Source organism: Thamnophis sirtalis, unplaced genomic scaffold, assembly GCF_051295495.1.
Source record: "Thamnophis sirtalis isolate CommonGarterSnake01/CBP01778 unplaced genomic scaffold, rThaSir2_p1.2 scaffold_10, whole genome shotgun sequence".
NCBI lineage: Eukaryota > Metazoa > Chordata > Lepidosauria > Squamata > Natricidae > Thamnophis > Thamnophis sirtalis.
This window is the reverse complement of record NW_028261390.1, coordinates 54,993,059-55,013,392: the sequence shown is the minus strand read 5'-3', so window position 1 is coordinate 55,013,392 and position 20,334 is coordinate 54,993,059. Positions and strand designations below refer to the sequence as shown.

The 20,334-nt window shown below is 36.3% G+C and overlaps 1 protein-coding gene across 1 annotated transcript in view; it reads left to right on the top strand.

The window, feature by feature from the left end:
• GABRA2 (gamma-aminobutyric acid type A receptor subunit alpha2) overlaps positions 1-8,665 on the top strand; it is a 127,467-nt gene extending 118,802 nt beyond the window's left edge. Inside the window, exon 10 of the mRNA XM_087724643.1 lies at positions 3,954-8,665. Within this exon, the coding sequence (XP_087580769.1) occupies positions 3,954-4,265 (312 nt within the window). The 3' untranslated portion in view covers positions 4,266-8,665. The remainder of the gene's footprint in view (positions 1-3,953) is intronic.
• The last annotated feature ends 11,669 nt before the right edge of the window (positions 8,666-20,334 follow it).

The following is a 20,334-nucleotide window of genomic DNA, read 5'->3' as shown; positions in this document are numbered from 1 at the left end:
AGTGGAAAAAGTTATTGAAAATGAGAAGATGAAGCTCTTGTGGGACTTTCAAATACAAACGGATCGCCATCTGGAACACAACATGCCAGATATCACGGTTGTAGAGGCCGAAGTGTACAGTTTATTGATATCGCTGTTTCTGGAGATTCCCAAGTCGAAGAAAAAGAACTAGAAAAAATAAGGAAATATCGCGACCTGGCCATCGAAACTGCACGGCTATGGATGAAGCATGTAACAGTGATACCCATTGTCATCAGGGCACTTGGCACCATGTCCAAGAACTTTACAAAATACATCAACAAATTTCAGCTTCCTGCAATAACTCCAGCGGAACTGGAAAAAACTGTGCTACTCGGAACATCTTATATTTTAAGAAGGTTGTTGGTTGATACCTAGGACACTGGCAGCAAACCGTATCAACCATTAGCACCAGTCACTGGTATTTGTAATGCATTTTTGAATGTTCAGTTGGCTGAGTTTCATGTTTAATGAATAAAGTATATACCATGTTTTCCCCAAAATACGACAGGGTCCTATTTTCTTTTGCCCCATGAAATATGGCCTTGGGCTTATAATCAGGGAGGGCTTTTTGTTTTGGGGTTGCTGTGTGGCTGATCCCTTGTGAGCGTACTCCCGAAGATCCGGGCACAGCCTCAGGGTTGAAGCAGCCATGAGGTAACCATCTCACGAGCAGCCGCCCGGCAAATCCCCTCTCCAGCCGGGCAGAGCACCATTCACTGACCTAGGTGGTATCACTAAGACACCAAGCCACATGACACTCTGCCCACCCCCCAGCTCCCATGGCTGGGCACATTCAGGATACCCCCTAGGTCAGTGCATGGAGCTCTGCCCGGCTAGAGACAGGAGTTGCGTGAGCGCCTGTTCCACCCCAGCCTCACCAAGCCCTTGTGCAACTCTACCAGGGCGCCGCCACCGCTGCCACCCTCTGAGCATAACTTCCAAACTCCAAAACTCCACTGCCGAGTCTTCCAGCATTGGCCGCTTTAGGAGTGCTCTGTGTGGTGGGCCGGCTGCCGGACAGAGTCTTCTGGACAGAGAGTCTTCCGAACAGAGAGTGGGGGTGGAACAGGCACTCGCACAACCCCCCTCTCCAGCCGGGCAGAGCTCCATGCCCAGACCTAGGGGTTATCCCGAATGTGCCAAGTGGCGGGAGCTGGGGGGTGGCCAGAGCGCCACGTGGCTTGGTGCCTTAGTGATACCCCCTAGATCAGTGAATGTGCTCTGCCTGGCTGAAGAGGGGATTTGTCGGGCAGCTGCTCATGAGCATGGTCATCTCATGGCTGCTTCGCCCCTGAGGCTGTGCCCAGCTCTTCAGGAGCCCACTCACAAGAGAGCAGCCGCCCGGCAACTCCCCCCTCCGGCCAGGTAGAACGCCATTCCCCAACCTAGCAGTATCCCAAAGGCGGCAAGCAACGTGAGCACCTTTCTGCCAGCTCCTGCGGCTTGGTGCCTTCGGGATACCACTAGATCGGTGAGCGGTTCTCTGCCTGGTCGGAGGGGAGGTTGTCCAGTGGGGTTATATTTGGGGGTGGGCTTATATTTTTGCCCACACGAAAAATGTGGCAAAGTGTTTCGGGACAGGTCGTATTTTCAAGGAAACACGGTAGTAATAATAATAATCTAGGTTTAATAAATCAACCTTTTTATTTATCAAGAAGGGTTTTTAATCAAACAAAAAATAGAATGGCTGGTTCTATTGATCCAGCTGAACCAAAACATGTTTTTGATGTTTTCAGTTGGAAGTAGAATGAAAAATGCTTATTCGGTTCAGGGATATGAACCAAAATGTTGTTGTTCTGGAAGAAGAGGTTACAATGATGGATATGAATGGGAAAAAATCAAGGATAAATGTCAGGGTCCCAAGTAATAGATTCATAGCATGCAAAACTCTGAGGCAGGTAGGTTCCTCAAAGAATAGCTTTATTGGAAATATCATATTGGCGCATATGATGAAAGCTGACTCTGAAGGGTCCCTCGATTTTCACCTAATTAAAAGTGAAAGTTTTTTCCTCAATCCCAAACAATCAGTCACATGGCCCAATCAAGGCAGCATCTGCTGGACATCACTCCTCCTTCTTCCAGCCAGGTGTAAGAACGTCCTTGGATCTCAAGAGAAAGTATTTTATTTTGACTACACAACCCTAGCTATCTCTAATCTCCCCTCCCTATCCCTCAGCTCCAGTGTGGCAGCACTGAAGCTCCAAGGTGGCTTCAGCCAGGCCAGCCACAGCGTTGACAATAAAGACTTTGGCATGTTATTCTAGATAGCTAGCCACAACCACCCCTAGTTTAGTGAAGGGGAAAACCCATGATGATACATCATGTGATGACATGATGCCATAAGTTTGACACCCCTGTCCTAGAGCAAATGAGTCAGTGACAAAGGAATATTGGAATAGTGTTGATACATAGACCGTACAGAGGAGAAAATAAGAGTGGTGTGATGTCCACCAGCCTTGCTCTGCTCACCCAATAAAATACCTCTGGAAACCCTCTTGCTTTAACCAAAACCTTGAACAAACCAAAACATCTGGGTTTTGTTTCTCCAGATTTATGGCTGACTCAAAACAAAGTAAAAATAAATTAGATTTCTAAGCTCCCTAAAAGGGCATTTTCAATTATTTGACACCTACAGTTCTTAAAAAGAATTTTCCTCTTTTAAAAAGTCCTTTTTTAGTGCTAAAATGCTGTTTTGAAAAAATGTTTCTTTGTTTCTACAAATTCCATTGAGTGCACAAGGAACTCGAGGAAATGAAATTTTATTTATCAGTTACATAGCAATAAGAAGACACAAGCATTCTTAACATGCTAGTAAAACCATAGTTGAGGTGGAGTTCAAGTGAATATACTTCAAATTGCAATTCAAGTTAAAGTACGGGATAATTGTGAGGGAAAGCATGAAAGAAGGGGAAAATTGAACCTCTGTGTTTGGATTTTATATCATTTATCTGCTAATTTATAGATATCAGAGCATTGATGTCCTTTTTGGGGTGGGAAATTCCATGTCACTAACCCGTGGCTTATAAACTAAAAAATCAAAAGTAGAAGGGAAAAGGAAGTACCCAAGGAAGTCAGGAAGTACCCTGACTTTTCATGAATTTGTTACATTATCACATGTCTGTTTTAGAATTATTCAGATAGCTCAATTCCCGTTTAGTTGATGGTCCATCCATTCTTCTTCACAAATAATTTATTTCAAGGTCTTTCAATAGAAGAGCTCCAGAAAGTAATAAGCAAAAAGAACAGATAACATTTATTCTGCCGTTCCTCCAAAAGAGCTTTGACCAGCCTTGGAAAACTAAACAGGTTTGGACCTAGTTAGTAAATGAGAGACTACCAGAAAATTCTATGCTGGGAAATTAAAAAAACATCCTGGAACAAAGCAATTCCAACTGCTTCCATATTGTGCTGTTCTTAATAGTGAAGAACACAGTATAAGAAAGAAGTATATTTCTCATCATTGCAGTTACTGGTTACCTTGACCATAATGTGCATTTCAGATCCTCTAACTTACTCCTTTTCTTGAAGTATAAATAATATATCTATGCAGATTGAATAATAACAGTCTGTGATACTTTCCCCATCTCTAGATACTGCAAAATAATTTGTTTTATTAAATAATAAATACAAATATTCTGCCCACTTGCATAAGAGTTGGTTCACATTGAAGCATAGGTACAGAAGCTTCCAATTTGGTCAGCATGAAAACAGCATTACTCCATCACAGTGAAGAAAATGAATCATGTTACCATTGAAGATTCACACATAGGTACACATGGCCTTAACCAAAAGTTGGAGAAGCTTTCTACAATGGCAGTACAATAGTCAACAAGGTTAATCCGAGGCACATTATTGTGAATTGAATGAAGTAGATAGTACTATTGGTGCAGAAACTTTTGAAGATATGTATTATTAATATTATGTTTTAACAGAAAAAAGAAAAGGCCTCGGTCATTAAGAAAAACAATGCCTACGCAGTGGCTGTTGCCAATTATGGACCAAATATCACCAAGGATTCTGTTCTCCCCACCATCTCCAAGAGTGCTACCACCACTTCAGAACCCCACAAAGTCAAACCAGAAACCAAACCACAAGAAGCAAAGAAAACCTTTAACAGTGTTAGCAAAATTGACAGAATGTCCAGAATAGTATTTCCAGTTTTATTTGGCACATTCAACTTGGTGTATTGGGCCACATATCTAAACAGGGAACCTGTCTTGCATGGGTTTGCACCCTCACACTAAAACCTTAACTTTCTGCTGAGGGTATGTAACATCATTATGATCAAGTTGTTTTCCTATGTACAGTATGACTAATAACTGCTAATCAGCGAACTAACATGTACAGGATGTATATAGATGTCATGTTTGTTTATCTCCAAAGGAGGTGCACAGAGTTTAGCCATGGGATCTGTAAGCAGATGGCACCCATGGCAAATATATTCTGCTCTCCTATCTATGTGAGTTCTCCTAAATTTGGATTTAACTATGCTGAATTATATCCATACAAACCATATATGGTCCTACATAACTATTTAGTAATGCTATTTTTTTAATTTAAAGTGTAAGATATTTTTCTATGAGACAACTGGTTCTACTTAATGCAAAGAAGCTATCATTTAAAAAGAGAAGGATTTTTTAAAAAAAAGAGTAATCTTAATTTCTTACAGTATCAGTGCCCGTGTAAATATTATAGATATGTGGTGCGCATAAGTACTCTCTTGTTAGCAATCATTAAGAATGCAAGTTATGCATAAAAGATTCAGAATGGCAGGAATAATTATTTCATTTAATCAAGTTTTGAAGTTGCTAATTATTGGCTTATCCTATGGTATGACCAGTGGTCTGTTGATAAACTAAAGGGTTGCACTTCCAACAATACAAGGAAACAATTAAATCCATACTAGAGGTGATATTTAGCAGGTTCTAACCAGTTCTAACCATCCACCAGTAGTGGAAATTTTGAGTAGTTGGGAGAACCAGTAAATACCACCTCTGACTGGCCCCACCCTCATCTATTCTCTGCCTCCCCAGTCCCAGCTGATCGGGAGGAAATGGGGATTTTGCAGTAACCTTCCCCTGGAGTGGATATTGTTTTTGTAGATTGCTTCATGTCAACACCTTTTGATGTCCAACTGGGACATCAAAGTTGGAAGCCTATGTCTTAAGTTGGCAGAGGCTTAAACAGGATAGAATTTAACCAGATAATTTAATCCAACAGGAAGGCTTGTTTCTTCCCAGGGAGATAAACTTGCTATTAGAAATAGAAAAACCTACTGAAAATAGAACATCATATATGCAGATAACTTCAGACATCACTGCTGAAATGCATGGATATTTTTGAACATTAACATGAAGATTTACTGTTGTTTGGAAAGAAGTTTCTTGTCTGATAAATTTAACAGTTTAATTTCCAAACAACACTTCTCTCTTCTTGTCCTGTCCTGTCCTGTGCTGCAGAATTACTTTTTCTCTCCTTTCATCCAATTTTTTCTGTTCCCTTCATTCCATTTCTATCCCTTTTCATATTTTTTTCTTATTGCTTCATGAAGGAGAGAGAAGGGAATATGCATGTATGTGTGTGTCTGTACTTACATATTTCTCTCTATAAGAAAGTTTACGGTTTGAACATGGTTGATATGTGCTGATGGGAGTTCATATCAATAAATTTGGTACTTCATTTTAAAGAAATTGGTTTTAATCAGTACGTATTACTTAAGGTTTTTTTAAAATGTTAATTTGTCTGTACACTTTTTGGGATAGAAGTATTCCCTCTCCCTCCCTCTCTCTCTCTCTCTCACACACACAGACAGACACACAGACACACGGGGGGGGGAAGCTCTGGGAACAGGAGCAACATCCAGCTTCATATTTGCTTCCCCATTAACTTGCATTGTAGAAAGCTGGCAGGAAGAAATCATGATTGCACAACTTTGGCTGGTAAATCATAACTTTACCAATTTTCAATCTAAGAGGGATTCTGTGTTTTGGATGCATGATTTAAGTTAGCTCATTTGAGGTACATTGGTTCAAAATTGTTGCCCTGTGATGAACCACTTCACCCAATTGAAGGTTACAAATAATCAAACAGATAGAAGAGTTTTAGCAGTCTATAGGTATAGACACAAACAGGAGAAACTGGCATTGTATTGTATTTTTGTCTGCATTTATTATATACTGTATTTTTCTAACTACTCTACATTTTGGGGAGGGTCTTCTTAAATTCATATTTCAGGTAAATATGATCCTTCAAATAAGCCATTCAGTATTAAGGATATAGTAGTAGCAATAAGGTAAGGGCAGTTTTCATTTTATTATTTGAAATAACTAGAAAAATATTTGTTTTCAATTATTACATTTCTGATTTTTTGAAATGAGCAGCCTTAGAAATCATTTGCATTGATTGCTGTGCATATGATAATTTGCCACTAATAGAATCAAGTAACTTCACTAATAAACTTAAAAAGGAATCCAAAGTTTGGTGCCAAAGGATGGATACAAACGTTCACTTTCATATGATGAAGTTATCTTTTGCTCATGGAAAAGCTATTCTCAGTCTCTAGAGTATTGCATGAGAAAAGTGCAATTCAATCCAAAGATGTTCTTCCATTTATGCAACCTCCTTCTGCATAATCTTGCTCAAGCAGAAGCATAAAAGCTACCATCACATTAGTAAGTGCTTGAACAAGCAATTTGTAGATCAGCCAAAATATTCATTTTCTTTCTGTATACTTGTTTCTTGGAGTGTGTTCAAGACCATGTTTTGTAGCCCTGGTTTGATATCTGTAACATTAACCCATTCAACTACCCAATAATGAAAAAAACTTCTGACACTTTTTTTAGATTACTATAAGAAGTTCCAGAAACTAGACAGAAAAAGAAACTTCAATAGGGCATAATCTCATGGATAATTTGCTTGTCATAATGCCTTGAGAAGCAAAACTTTACATTTTTACATATAGATATATAACTTTATCTAGAAGTAACTTACATGTAGTAGACAGTCACAAGGCAACTTTGAATATAAAATCCACCTTGTGAATTTCCATTTTTTATAACTTTCAAAAGAAATGCTAAGTACTTAGAATATACAATACATTCGGATAATGTTCACGAAATTAAAATGTTACATTGGTAACATTTTTGTGCATTTTTTCCAAAGTAAAGTTCCCATTAATTCTACTCTGAAAGCCTTCCTTCATATACTATTTGTTTTTCAATGTTGGTTCCATAATGATAGTTTGATTAATTCATTTATCATAAATTATTATTACTGCTTTTGTAAAGTACAATTTATCTTTTCCTGGCATAAGTGTAAAACAACTTTTTTAAAAAAATAGTTTTTCTATGAAGTGGATTATTTTTTGTTTTGTTTATAAAGAAAAATCTTTAATGCTTCATAAATACTTATAAAAACAAAATTAAAGCCTGTATTTAAAATTTTTGTATTGTATTTAATATGATCCATTAATTTAATCCTGAAACTTGTCCCAAAGCCCTTATAAACAGTATCATCACTGATAATTATTTATATTTTTAAATATTTCAATAGATTTGGTCAATCAAAAGTATTTGATTCACATATCGGTACATATTAGCAGTTATTAGTTGCTTTTTAAAAGAAAAAATACACCAGAATGATGGTGTCTTTATATTAAAACTGTGTAGTTGTCTAGTGTTGTTTACTGCCGTTTTGTACAGTGCATAAACTAGATATTGCAAAGTTGAATAATATTGTATATTTCTAAAGCAAATTTAAAATTAACGTGTGGAAACTCATGTATATGTGTGTTTGAATGTATGAGGTTAGAATGCAGTATTTTGGCTGATTCTGCCCACTTGATAGGAATTTGATCTTTATGGTTGATTCAGCTTTCCATCCTTTCAAGATTGGTAAAATGTGGATCCAGGTTGTTGGGGACAATATGCTGACTCTGTATATCAATAGCAATAATCTATTGATATATGTGTATGTATGTTTATATGTAGATAGATAGATGATAGATAGATAGATAGATGATAGATAGATAGATAGATAGATAGATAGATAGATAGATAGATAGATAGATAGATAGATAGATAGATAGATAGATAGATAGATAGATAGATAGATAGATATTGTAAGGGCTCCTCTCCTAACTTAAAAAAGTGAAGACTCTTGAAACAGAGTATTTCAAAAGGAACCTTTAATTAAGAAGGATGGAAACCATTAAAGGCAAAGCAACATCTGAATCCCCTTAGGCAATCCAAGTAGAATTAAAGCAGTAGTGACCCCTCCCATTTGTTAGAATGCAAATTCTAACCAATACACAAGTGTGAAAATGTTTCCTTTATCAACTGCCCTGAGAGCCGAATAAACATACATTCCCATGGCTATCTTCTGTTAGGCATCAAAGTGAAACATCACACATGGCCATCATAAACATCCCCCCAAGAGGTGATGTGATCTCAGGCATTTCGGCCAGGAAACCAGTTGTAAAATATCAGTTGTCACAAGCACTGCCAATAAATTGACTCCAAGACCCCCCCTCCTCCCAATTGAATGGCAGTATCACTTTTAGTGATACTAGATATACATCTAGTACATATACATATACATATACATATACATATACATATACATATACATATACATATACATATACATATACATATACATATACATATACATATACATATACATATACATATACATATACATATACATATACATATACATATACATATACTGTGCGTGCGTGCGTGCGTACATACATACATACATACATACATACATACATACATACATACATCTTCTAGTACCAAATCTTCTAGTATTTACATTGCAATCTTATACATTTCTACTCGAAGTAAGTTTGATTGAATTCAATAGGGTTTGTTCCTAGGAACTTCAACATAACATTACCCTAAACTAAAGACATTTCATGTAATAGGAAAAAGTGTAAAGGATGGAACCATATTGCCCCATAATGTATTTATCCCCTCTAATAAATTATCCTTTCTTAATTAACAGTACCTGAAAATATAGTTTATTTCAAACATTATTATAGAAAATCCTTATTTTTATATCTGTTCATATATAATGTAGATCTATATTACTCAGAAATGAGTGCAACAGTATATTGATATTGTGAAGGTGAGCAATAAAAAGTTCTTCATGGTAGAGTTATACATATTTTAAAATGTTTTATTTGTAAATTAGCAATTGGCTCTCCAGTGCTATGCTATCCAGGTACAAATACATGTATAAGTGTGTATATATGTAAATCAAATGTAAATACCACAACGTAGACAGTTTTTAATTTTATTGTTTTTGGACAAAGGGCTGCAACAACATAATTCAAAGGCAAAGCCCAAGTTATTGATCTGAATTCTTCTCTTCAAATGTTACAAATGTTACATCTATGTTGTTCTTGGAAACCTGCAAACAAATTACTAATTAGTAGGAAAGGTAAAATAACCACCTTTTATTATCAGGGACCTCTTTCTCTTTTGTCCTCCAGTGTTAATACTTTTGAGGCATTCTGAGTGTGATGAAGTGTGAACCAACATTTTCAAAAGACCCAATACAATCTGATTCACCTGTTACTTTGTCCTCACTGGCACTGGTACATGAAACCCAGTAGTGAATCATAATAGGTCATAATATCTTCCAAGTATGTAATATTTGAGCGTTCACAACCAGTCAGGGCTCTTCTGCTGCAAACTGCTCTATGTTTTTACCTCTCATTAATTTCATAGGAGATGACAGATCATAGCACTGCACAAGGTTTGGAGGTTTGGTCTTTGAAGAAAGAGAATGTGTTTTATAACCTATATATTTTCTTAAAAATTGATGTGATACCAGAGACTTTTTTTCCTTCCAACAATAGCAAATTAGAAGTTTGCTTCTCAGAAATTAGGAAAGAGGGAATCTTAGATGCAACTGATTTATGCAGTAGATTTTCTTTGTGCTGTCTAGATTGATATATCAGGGCTGGAATTTCCAATTTTTCAGGCAGCAGGTAGGATAAAACTAAACAATATTTGTCTGGATGAAATTCTTTTTAAACTTTGTGGGACCTAGTATCAAATAATCATGCATATTAGTGAGCTTGCAATAAACTTCACACATACAGTTATTATAATTCCATGCAACAATAATGTAGTTGCTCTTTGCTTTTAAAAAAACCATACTTGAATGAACTGTCTTGAATTTTATAATAATATCCTGATTCTAAAAATAAGGATACCTACAGTCATGCTATTATCAACCAATACCCTGTTTTACACCAAGTAAATTATGTAGGTACATTTGATTATGTTGCCTATGAACTAGGACTGCATTCTAGTGGATGTCACTAACAGATCTTGATAATTGCACTGAAATTGTTGGCCCTGATGCCTATATATAAAATATAGGTAGTTGTTAACTTGAACATAGGATGATACATAGCTTATTTGTAATTTTCAGTTATTTCGGTTCAGTTAGTTCAGTTGTAGCTTCTCTAGTTTTTAGTTACACTCATTCATGCTACTAACATTGAAGTCAGCCATTAGTATAAGTGTTTTTAAAATTCAAGGTTAAAACCTTTATCTTTCTTCTGTTTGCTATTCTAATTCTTGCTGGCTCTGGTGCATACAATGCTGTACTTTTTCCTTTACTTTTTCACATTAAGTTTAAGAAATGTCTACCCATATTTACAATATTGTGATTTTTTGTTTTGTTTTAAGGGAATAAATTAAAAGCAATTTTGAGCAACTTCTGTATACCGGGCAGGAGAAATACTGTATATTTCAATAATTATACTGCTAAAAAAACAACGGTATACAGATCTGCTTTGATGATAAACTTTACCAAAAGTTCTTTTGGACAAGCACATAAATGCTCAAGTAAAAATGAAATGGTCACATTAAACTTTCAGGAGGATCTGATGGCTTTACAACTCTAGCAGTAAATTGGTACACCAAACGTGTGAAAACACAGTATCTCCAAGTGCTTTGCGCAGCCCTACAAGTAAATTTTGTTTACTAGATCTTTTTCTATGTTTGGTCCAAAATTTCAAACCTGAATCAAAAAGAAATACCTAAGCCATTTCATAGTTAGTTGAAATGAGCATTTTTTTCAACATTTCCATTCCACTACTCATTATTCAGCATTAACAGCTTTTAAAAAAAAACATGCCTAGTAATCTAGGGTATTAATATATTGGTGCTACAGTCTGCGCATTTGATCTATTCCTTCATACAAGGCAAACAAATGCAATGTAGAGTGGATGCAACAGCTGTACCTAGCACATATCATGTGAATAATACTTGAAACAAGATTATAAACTAGAACATAGAATAACAAAGTTGGAAGGCACCATGGAGGTCTTCTAGTCCAACTACCTGGTTGACCAAGAGATACATATAACATTCCAGACAAATGGTTATCCAATCTCTTCTTGAAAACTTCCAGTAATAAAGCACCTAAAACCTTTGGATGCATTCCACTGATTGTGTATCTCAACCTTGACAACTTTAAGATGCTGACTTGGGAATTCTGGGAATTGAAGTCCATGTATTGTAAACTTGCCAAGGTTGAAAGCACTATATAACAGAATAACAGAGTTGGAAGAGACTTTGGAGAACTTCTCATCCAACCCCTTCTAGAGCAGTTCTAGGAGACCCTGTACCATTTCAGACAAATGGTTATCCAATCTCTTAAAAACTTCCAGTGATGGAGCCCCCACAGCTTCTGAAGGCAAGTTGTTCAACTGATTGATTGTACTGTCAGGAAATTTATAGTTCTAGATTGGATCTCTCTTTGATGATTTTCCACCTGCTACTTCTTGTCCTGCCATTAGGTGGTTTGGAGAATATGTTAACCTTCTCTTCTTTGTGGCAGCCCCTCAAATATTGAAATACTGCTACCTAGTCCCACTTTTCATTAGATTAGACATACCCAGTTCCTGCAACCATTCTTCATATATTTCAGCCTTCAATCCCCTTATTATCTTTGTTGCTCTTTCCACTCTGGAGTATCAACATCTTTTTTTATATACTGAAATCAAAACTGGATGCAATATTCCAAGTATGGTCTTAACAAGGTATTATAAAGTGGTACTTCACATGTTCTTGATTCTATCCATCTGTTCATGCAGAATTGTGCTAATGTTTTTGGCACTGCTGGCTCATATCAACCTAGTGGTTGTCCACTAGGACTCCTAGATGCCTCTCACAGTTACTACTGTTGAACAAGATGCCACTTATTCTATATCTGCACATTTGGGTTTTCTTGCCTAAGTGTAAACCCTTACTTTGTTTTACTTATATTGTAGGACAGTAAATTGTAGGGCTCCTGATATTTTTATTTTGTGAGGGCAAGCTTTTGGCATTACAAAAAAATATATGAGTCACATATGTTACATTTACAATAAAGAGTGTATTTCATTATAAAGCCTCTAAACCTCAAATCAGTGTTTGAGATGATTCATTTCATGATATAAATTAAAGTATATAGAGACTGTAGTACTATATGAGTATATTTGCAAGATTTTTTTTTCTGGATAGATAGAAATCTTCCTTATAGTAAATCAGATAATCACAAATAGATAAGCATTGTCTGCATCAGTTGCCTCTTGGTTTCCAGAATTTTAAACAGAAAGGTTTCCTTTCCAAAAATGTCTGTGTCTATTTTGCATAAAATGCAGATGATCTACCATTTGCTGTCACTTTTCTCCATTTGTTTGCTTGGTCTGAGTGTCACATTTTCATGTAAAATGCATTTACAAGTGTAAGCTACATCTACGAGGGCAATTATTTCAGCAGCATCTGCAAGGAAGGTGGTCAAACAAGCGAATTGTGGTTGTGGCATTGCAATCAAAGCCCTGTCCTTTTAATGTGACTGTGGATGCCATTTTGCGTGGTTTGACTCTTTTGTTTTCTTCAGACACTAAAGCATGGATCCTTGTTTCTGCTGTATTAGAAGATAGCACTGTACAGGTGAAACTCGAAAAATTAGAATATCGTGCAAAAGTTCATTCATTTCAGTAATGCAACTTAAAAGGTGAAACTAATATATGAGATAGACTCATTACATGCAAAGCAAGATAGTTCAAGCCTGATTTGTCATAATTGTGATGATTATGGCTTACAGCTCATGAAAACCCCAAATCCACCATCTCAGAAAATTAGAATATTGTGAAAAGGTGCAATATTCTAGGCTCAAAGTGTTCCCTCTAATCAGCTAATTAAGCCATAACACCTGCAAAGGGTTCCTGAGCCTTTAAATGGTCTCTCAGTCTGGTTCAGTAGGAATCACAATCATGGGAAAGACTGCTGACCTGACAGTTGTGCAGAAAACCATTATTGACACCCTCCATAAGGAGGGAAAGCCTCAAAAGGTAATTACAGAAGAAGTTGGATGTTCCCAAAGTGCTGTATCAAAGCACATAAGTAGAAAGTTATGAGGAAGGGAAAAGTGTGGAAGAAATAGGTGCACAAGCAGTAGGGATGACTGCAGCTAGGAGAGGATTGTCAGGAAAAGGCCATTCAAGTTTTGGGGATTTTCACAAGGAGTGGACTGAGGCTGGAGTCAGTGCATCAAGAGCCACCACACACAGATGGATCCTGGACACAGGCTTCAAATGTCATATTCCTCTTGTCAAGCCGAAATAAATGAACTTTTGCACGATATTCTAATTTTTCGAGTTTCACCTGTATATGGCCAAGCTGTAAGGGGAAAGAGTAGGAACGTGACAGTTAATCTAGTATGGACATGTTCTGGTAGAATTTGAATTATTTGAGAATTGTATCACAGAAAAGAATGAATGATTTCTCCATTCCTGTTTCAATGCATAGACTTTTTAAAAATGGTGCCTGGGTTTATTTAGAAAGTAGAGTAATGTATATTTTCTTATGCGTTAGGTGATGTTTTAACTGAAATAATTTTAAAGGAAGGAAGGAAGGAAGGAAGGAAGGAAGGAAGGAAGGAAGGAAGGAAGGAAGGAAGGAAGGAAGGAAGGAAGGAAGGAAGGAAGATCTCCTAACTAAACATAAACCTTATTTTCAGTTGATTCTTCCTTACATATACCATTTCTCATATTGTGGATCCAACACCTTGTCTGATATTGTTTAATAAAAAGCTCAGTGATTTTCTGATGTTTCTCTGCATAGGGAAAATGGTACTAATTACAATAACAAAGTAGTTTTTGCAGTTTTGAAAAATTTGAATTTAGCACCATAGGGACATTGGATGATAAATTTGAGTAATGACATTTCGTTCAATAGGAATCAGTAGGAAAATTTAATACTAATTTTACCAAGCCAAAAATTAACTTTCTTCTATGCCCTTCAGAAATGTACTCAATTTCTAGGATTTGTGGTTCTATTACACAGCATGTTAGAATAACCAGCAGTTATGGATGCATTAAAACTGTTGTTGCAATATCTCTACAACAAGGATAAAATCTTATGTTAGCTTCTTGTGACAACTGCAAAAACTACTATTACTAATCTTTTTACCTTTTGGGTATAACTTCACCAAACCCTGACCTAAAAATAAAAGCACTTAGCCACCTAAAGCATATTGCACTTAGCTATCAGGTAGTAAGGTGTTTTTTTTTTCCTTCTTAAAATAATGCATTGCTTGCTACAGAGTTCCATCCAGACATTTTATCAGGATGTATTTTGTCTTCTAGTGTAAAAACAAGTATTTGGAATAAATGTGGATGCTAGGATTGATCACATAGTTTCAGAGATTTTATAGATGTGTAAGATATCAATTTCTTCCTGCCCATTTATAATCAAAACTTAATTTAGTATAAGACATTTATTTATTTTTATTCTGTAGATACTTAACTTAAGTTGAATTCTTCAAAGCCATTATGAACTGATTGATAAGATTTGATAAGGAAAAAATAATAGAAATTGCTTTAATAAAATAATAAAGCATGGACACTAAGCCTTAATTTTATTTTTATATCAAGTAAGATAATAAATTGTTGGAAGCTTATTTGTAAAATGAATGCATGTATTTCAGAGAAATGTGTATTAATTGAAATCCTAGGATGAGATAATTTTTTTTTAAACATACATATAATTTTCTCTCAGAAGCCTTAGAACAGCTGCAAACCAGAGCTACTTCGCAAATATACTAAGAGAAATGGGGTTTCAACCTGTTAGTTAGTTGCAAATCTGATAAACAGATCTTCCAGTAATACAATATTTATAATTAATAATACTTGAGTTTCTATAAGCATTGTAGTTCATTTATCTCCCCACCACCACCACATATGTTTGCATATTAATTATGAAGGCACCTATCCTACTTAAACCAGAAAATTGTTTTAAAATGTAATTTGGAAATATGTAGATAATCTGTTTTCCAGAAATCCAGATCTAACTGGATTAGCAGAATATGAATAATTATGTATAGACTTAGTGTAGAACTGACCAATTAGAGCACCATATGACTGGTTCACAAGTGTATAAAGTCACTTTACACTTAAAGACTGGATAGATGTGTGAATCATATTTATTATTTAATGCCACATCTCCGTCTGGGTGTCTTACAATATAAATAGATAGAATTATGACAATCTAGGTGCATTTTAAAAAGGATGACTGAACGCGTGGAGGCTTTTTTAAATTTGTCTTTTCTGTAACATTTCAATGTCTTCAAGTATTGTAATCATAGGACCAAGTAGATGAATTATTCTATGGAATCAATGCGTAGCCAGAAAATTTCCCATGCTACACACCTGAAAGCACCATGTTTGAAATAAATATAAAAGGTAATATTAACCTTCTGCTTCTACATTGGAATGGCTCATTCACATCGGAACAATCACACAATATTGTAATAATCAAGTGACAAGCATATATTGATGAACTAGCACAGATATATGGTTTCATATTTAGTTTGGTTTAGTTAATTTTAAACGAAGACTGTGCTATCTCCTGGTAGTAAATGTTCCAGGCCTTGCTTCTATATCAAGAATATCACACCCTTATACATTTCTTTGTAAAATTAAGGCTTGCACTTAGTAACTTATGGTCTTCTCGGTTCCTTACATGATAAAAATAACCATATATGATCTGCAGGAGCAACTATATACCCATGGTTTCAAGATGAGTATAGGATGTCTTTTCAATTTCTTATCATTTCAATTTAAATAGTGGTGACTATTCTCCTGAATAGCTTAGATTCTAGTGGTTAAACTAAAAGAAACTACTTTGAAAGAAACTGCTTTTTTTTAAGTTTAATTTAACTCAACTTGTATTGTTGTAAACCAGAAACACCAAGATAATGTTGTGCATCTTTGCTTAATATATTATTTCTGAAAAGTATGTAAGTTGTTTAATACCACAAAAATAATTTCATTTATGTAGACTGTAGATAGTTATGCAGTCTGTAGCAGTGGTGGTTTGCAGGCGGTACGCCCCAGTATGGGCGTACTGGTGCCTACTGGGAGCACCGGGTACTGTTCCGGTACGGTGCTCCGGAGGGTCCGCCCACCCGCCGTCCCTACCTGTATTTGAACTCTTTGGTGCTTCTGCGCATGCGCACAGAGCATACAGCGCCTGTGTGATGCTGCACCAAGCAGCTGGAGCGTTGCAAGAGGTAAGGATGCCTGCACGCATGCCGCGCACGTTCATATGGTGGACACCGGGCCCCGTTGCACCGTATCGGTTGCAACGGGATCTGGAACCCATCACTGGTCTGTAGCTAGTTTTTATCATTCCTTAATTGCTTTGTTGCTATTAAAGTGTTTAGTTGGCTTGGAGCTCATGTGATTTCTGTTCAAGGTGCTCAGAATTGCACTAAATTAAATGTAGTTAATGTTCAAAATATGAGCTTCCATATACTATGTGGCCAAGACTTTTGCTATGCTGAGCCATTGCTGCTGAAATGCTCATGACAAATGAAAGAGAGAATCCTGTTTTTGGCACTGCTATTTAAGATGATCATGTTAATTGCATCTAAGACTCAACTTGCTTATAGTATTTACTTTTTAGCACATAAAGCAGCAAAGTATTTTATATTTATTTATCAAAAGATGTACGTACAGAGAAAAAAAGCTAAAGAAAATATAATTAAATAGAACTATATAGAAAATAGAATTAGTTTACGAGAAAAAATAATTTGATCACACATCTGTTTAACACAGGAAGATTGAAGATTAATTCACTTGCATTGTTTAAAAATAAGATGCTATTTTATGGAGAAAAGTGATGGCAAATGAGGGCTTCTCTAAGGCAAACCAATGATCTCTAAAATGTTTACAACAAGCTTGTGCAATGTGTCTCACTAAGTCAAATGTAACCTCACCAACCAGACTTGTGGTAGAAAAGGCTGTTTGACAATTCCATTCCTTCAGGTCTACATCAGCAGCAGAAGTGTGTGTAGAGAGGTCCCCATGTGATTAAGCCATATTTGGCTGCTGGACTATATTTGCCTTCATTGATAGCCAATTATTCAAGCCTGGTTTATAGCCAGTACATTTTTGCATATTGTGTGGCTTAAGAAACATGGGGGATAGGGCTGTCAAAACTAAGACTTTGAATTTGGCTTACAAATAAATGGAAGGAAAACAAAGGTGATGCAATAACTTAGCACATTTCAAAAAAAATAAAGTGATATCACAGTCAGGTGAAACAGTGACAACTGCCATGTTTTCAGGAAATGCTAGTTAAGTTGTACAAATGCACGTAGTCTTGGAGTTCAGAAACAGTGGGAGAATTAGAAGCCTTCCCAAGCTTTAACTTTTTATTACGGTTTTCATTTGGTTGAATAACAAGGAATAAAAGGGGGAGGACTGTTTCTTTTCTGAAATAGTGAAACTTACTATTGTTCTCACAGACATCACTTAAAGATTTGCACAATAAAAAAAAATCTGCATGATAAATGTATCTCTGTAATTTAAAACCTCAGTATCATTAACACAAATCTCTGGATGGCAGTTCATTTCTTAATGGTTAAGAAGAACAAAATACAAACAAAAACAAAGGGATAATAATATTCTGTAATTTGTGATTGTGTTTAGCTTGGAAAAAAGTTATTGCTTTCATAAAAATGTAAAAGAAATAACTGGACCAATGTTTGAATATATCACTTTGCTTGCTAAAGAATATGTATTAACCCACATGCAAAATAAAGCTTATCTTTTTGGTACTTATTAAAATTAATTTAAATATATTACATTCTGTTTTGTTTTGGCTGTAATGGTGTACCTTCTCTTCATCTTTCTGGATCTTGCAAAATGGAAAGAAAAAAACTAAAATGATGAAAGGTGTGCATGTTAAAGCTAAGGGAAACATGCTCTGTTACTTCCCATTTATTTATTTATTATTTATCTTTAGGCATTTTTAATCCCACTTTTATTATTTTTATAAATAATAAAAAGTGACATGTATAATACCATTTTCTCCACAACAATCACAACAAATACACACACATGTTAAGCACAGGAAATCAGGAGTTTGTCCAGGCAGTTCAAATAAATATAGGTTTATTGTATGCTAATGCTCTCTTTAAAGAATCTGAACTACCATCAAAGTAAATTGGCGGTAGATAAGAGTCAATGGAATTCATGGGTTTACTTAGAAATCTTGAGGGCGTGAAGTGACTCGAGACTGATGATGCATTTGATACATACATACATACTTTTTACACACACACACATTCAATATATATGTGTGTGTGTGTGCACGCGTGTGTGCGTGTGTGTGCGCGCATGTACATACATATACATACACATACACACACACACACACACACACACACACACACACACACACACACACACACACACACACACACACACACACATATATATATATATATATATATATATATATATATATATATATATATATATATATATATATATATATATATATATATATATATATACTGGTCTTGCTGTATTTGAGAGCTTAATAGAGCTCAGGATGTCATCACACAGCCCATTACCCAGCTCGTTACAACACAAAAGAACAATAGGCACACAGCGAGTACCTCAGCCACACAGGATGTTATGAAACAGCCGACTAATCTGCAAACATCAACTCCATCAACTAATCAAGATGTTACAACACAGCCAACCAATCCGCTTACAGCAACAAAGCCAGCACTCCACACACACACCAATATTTATATAAAGACGGCAGCTACGATCATGCTTTGCTTGCAGAAGCACGAAGCCGAAGGCACCAGCCTGAAGATGGCGAGTGGGACCTTGTCAAAATGTCGGCAAGACAATCTCAGTCTTACACAGGAAAAGACCCGAATACAACAAGACCAGCATATCTACACCCGTGAAAATCTACATACATATATATATATATATCACGATATATTTGTGTGTGTGTGTGTAAGTACATACAAACATGTATGTATGTATGTATGTGTGTATGTATGTATGTATGTATTGTGGGAGATGACCAGATACAGCCCAAGGGAGGGATCAAGTGCATATGTAAAAATTATATTATAATTATTATATTATATTTATAGGAAGGTTGTATATGTATGTATGTTTGTTTGTTCCAGCAAAACTCTAGAATGCTTCAAGCAATTTCAACCAAATCCTGGGGAGGGGAGGTGTTAAGACACCCCTGGTGTGTGTATATGTATGTGTTCCAGCAAAGTTCTGGAATTCCTGATCCATTAAGGAGACCAAGCGTGGCATCCTAGAGTGGCAATGGTTTGTGATGTCATGGGAGGGAGAAGGGAGAGTCTGGACCATTTAAGCAGAGCAAGTGCAACGTCCTAGAGCAGCAATTGTTTGTGATGTCAGTTCTTTCCCAGCTTCCTCTGGAAAGCCATCCATGACATTCACACTCCAGTGGACCAATGGTGAAGCGCCTGATGAAGTTGGGGCAATGTGCCAGTATTGTAGACAGGGCGGGAAAGAGGAGCACATGGTAGAGGGAATGGAGAGGGCTGTTCTGATCTAGGCCTCCTGATACAGTAAAAAGCACACACTTAGTCCCCAAAACCCTCTTTTTATTTCAAAGGCTGTGAATTATGTTCATTCACAGCCTGTAATGAGTCCCAAATAGTTGTAAAGAGTCCTACAGTAGGCTGCCAAAGTCCTTCGAGACTGATAAGGCTGATAAGCACCACCTTTATCTTCCTTGAAATCCTGCCAAAAACTTAATTGGCAATTAGATTGGCAAGGCCACACAGAGCAAAGAGTCAAAATGGAGCTTCAGAAGGTAAACTGACCAGCATAAACCAAGTTGCTTTCTGCAAAGGCTCATGTGCCTTTACTCCTCCTTTATGTCCTATGGGAGCAGCCAATCACCTCCAAGCCTTACTCCTGAGTTGTCCCTTCTGTCTTAA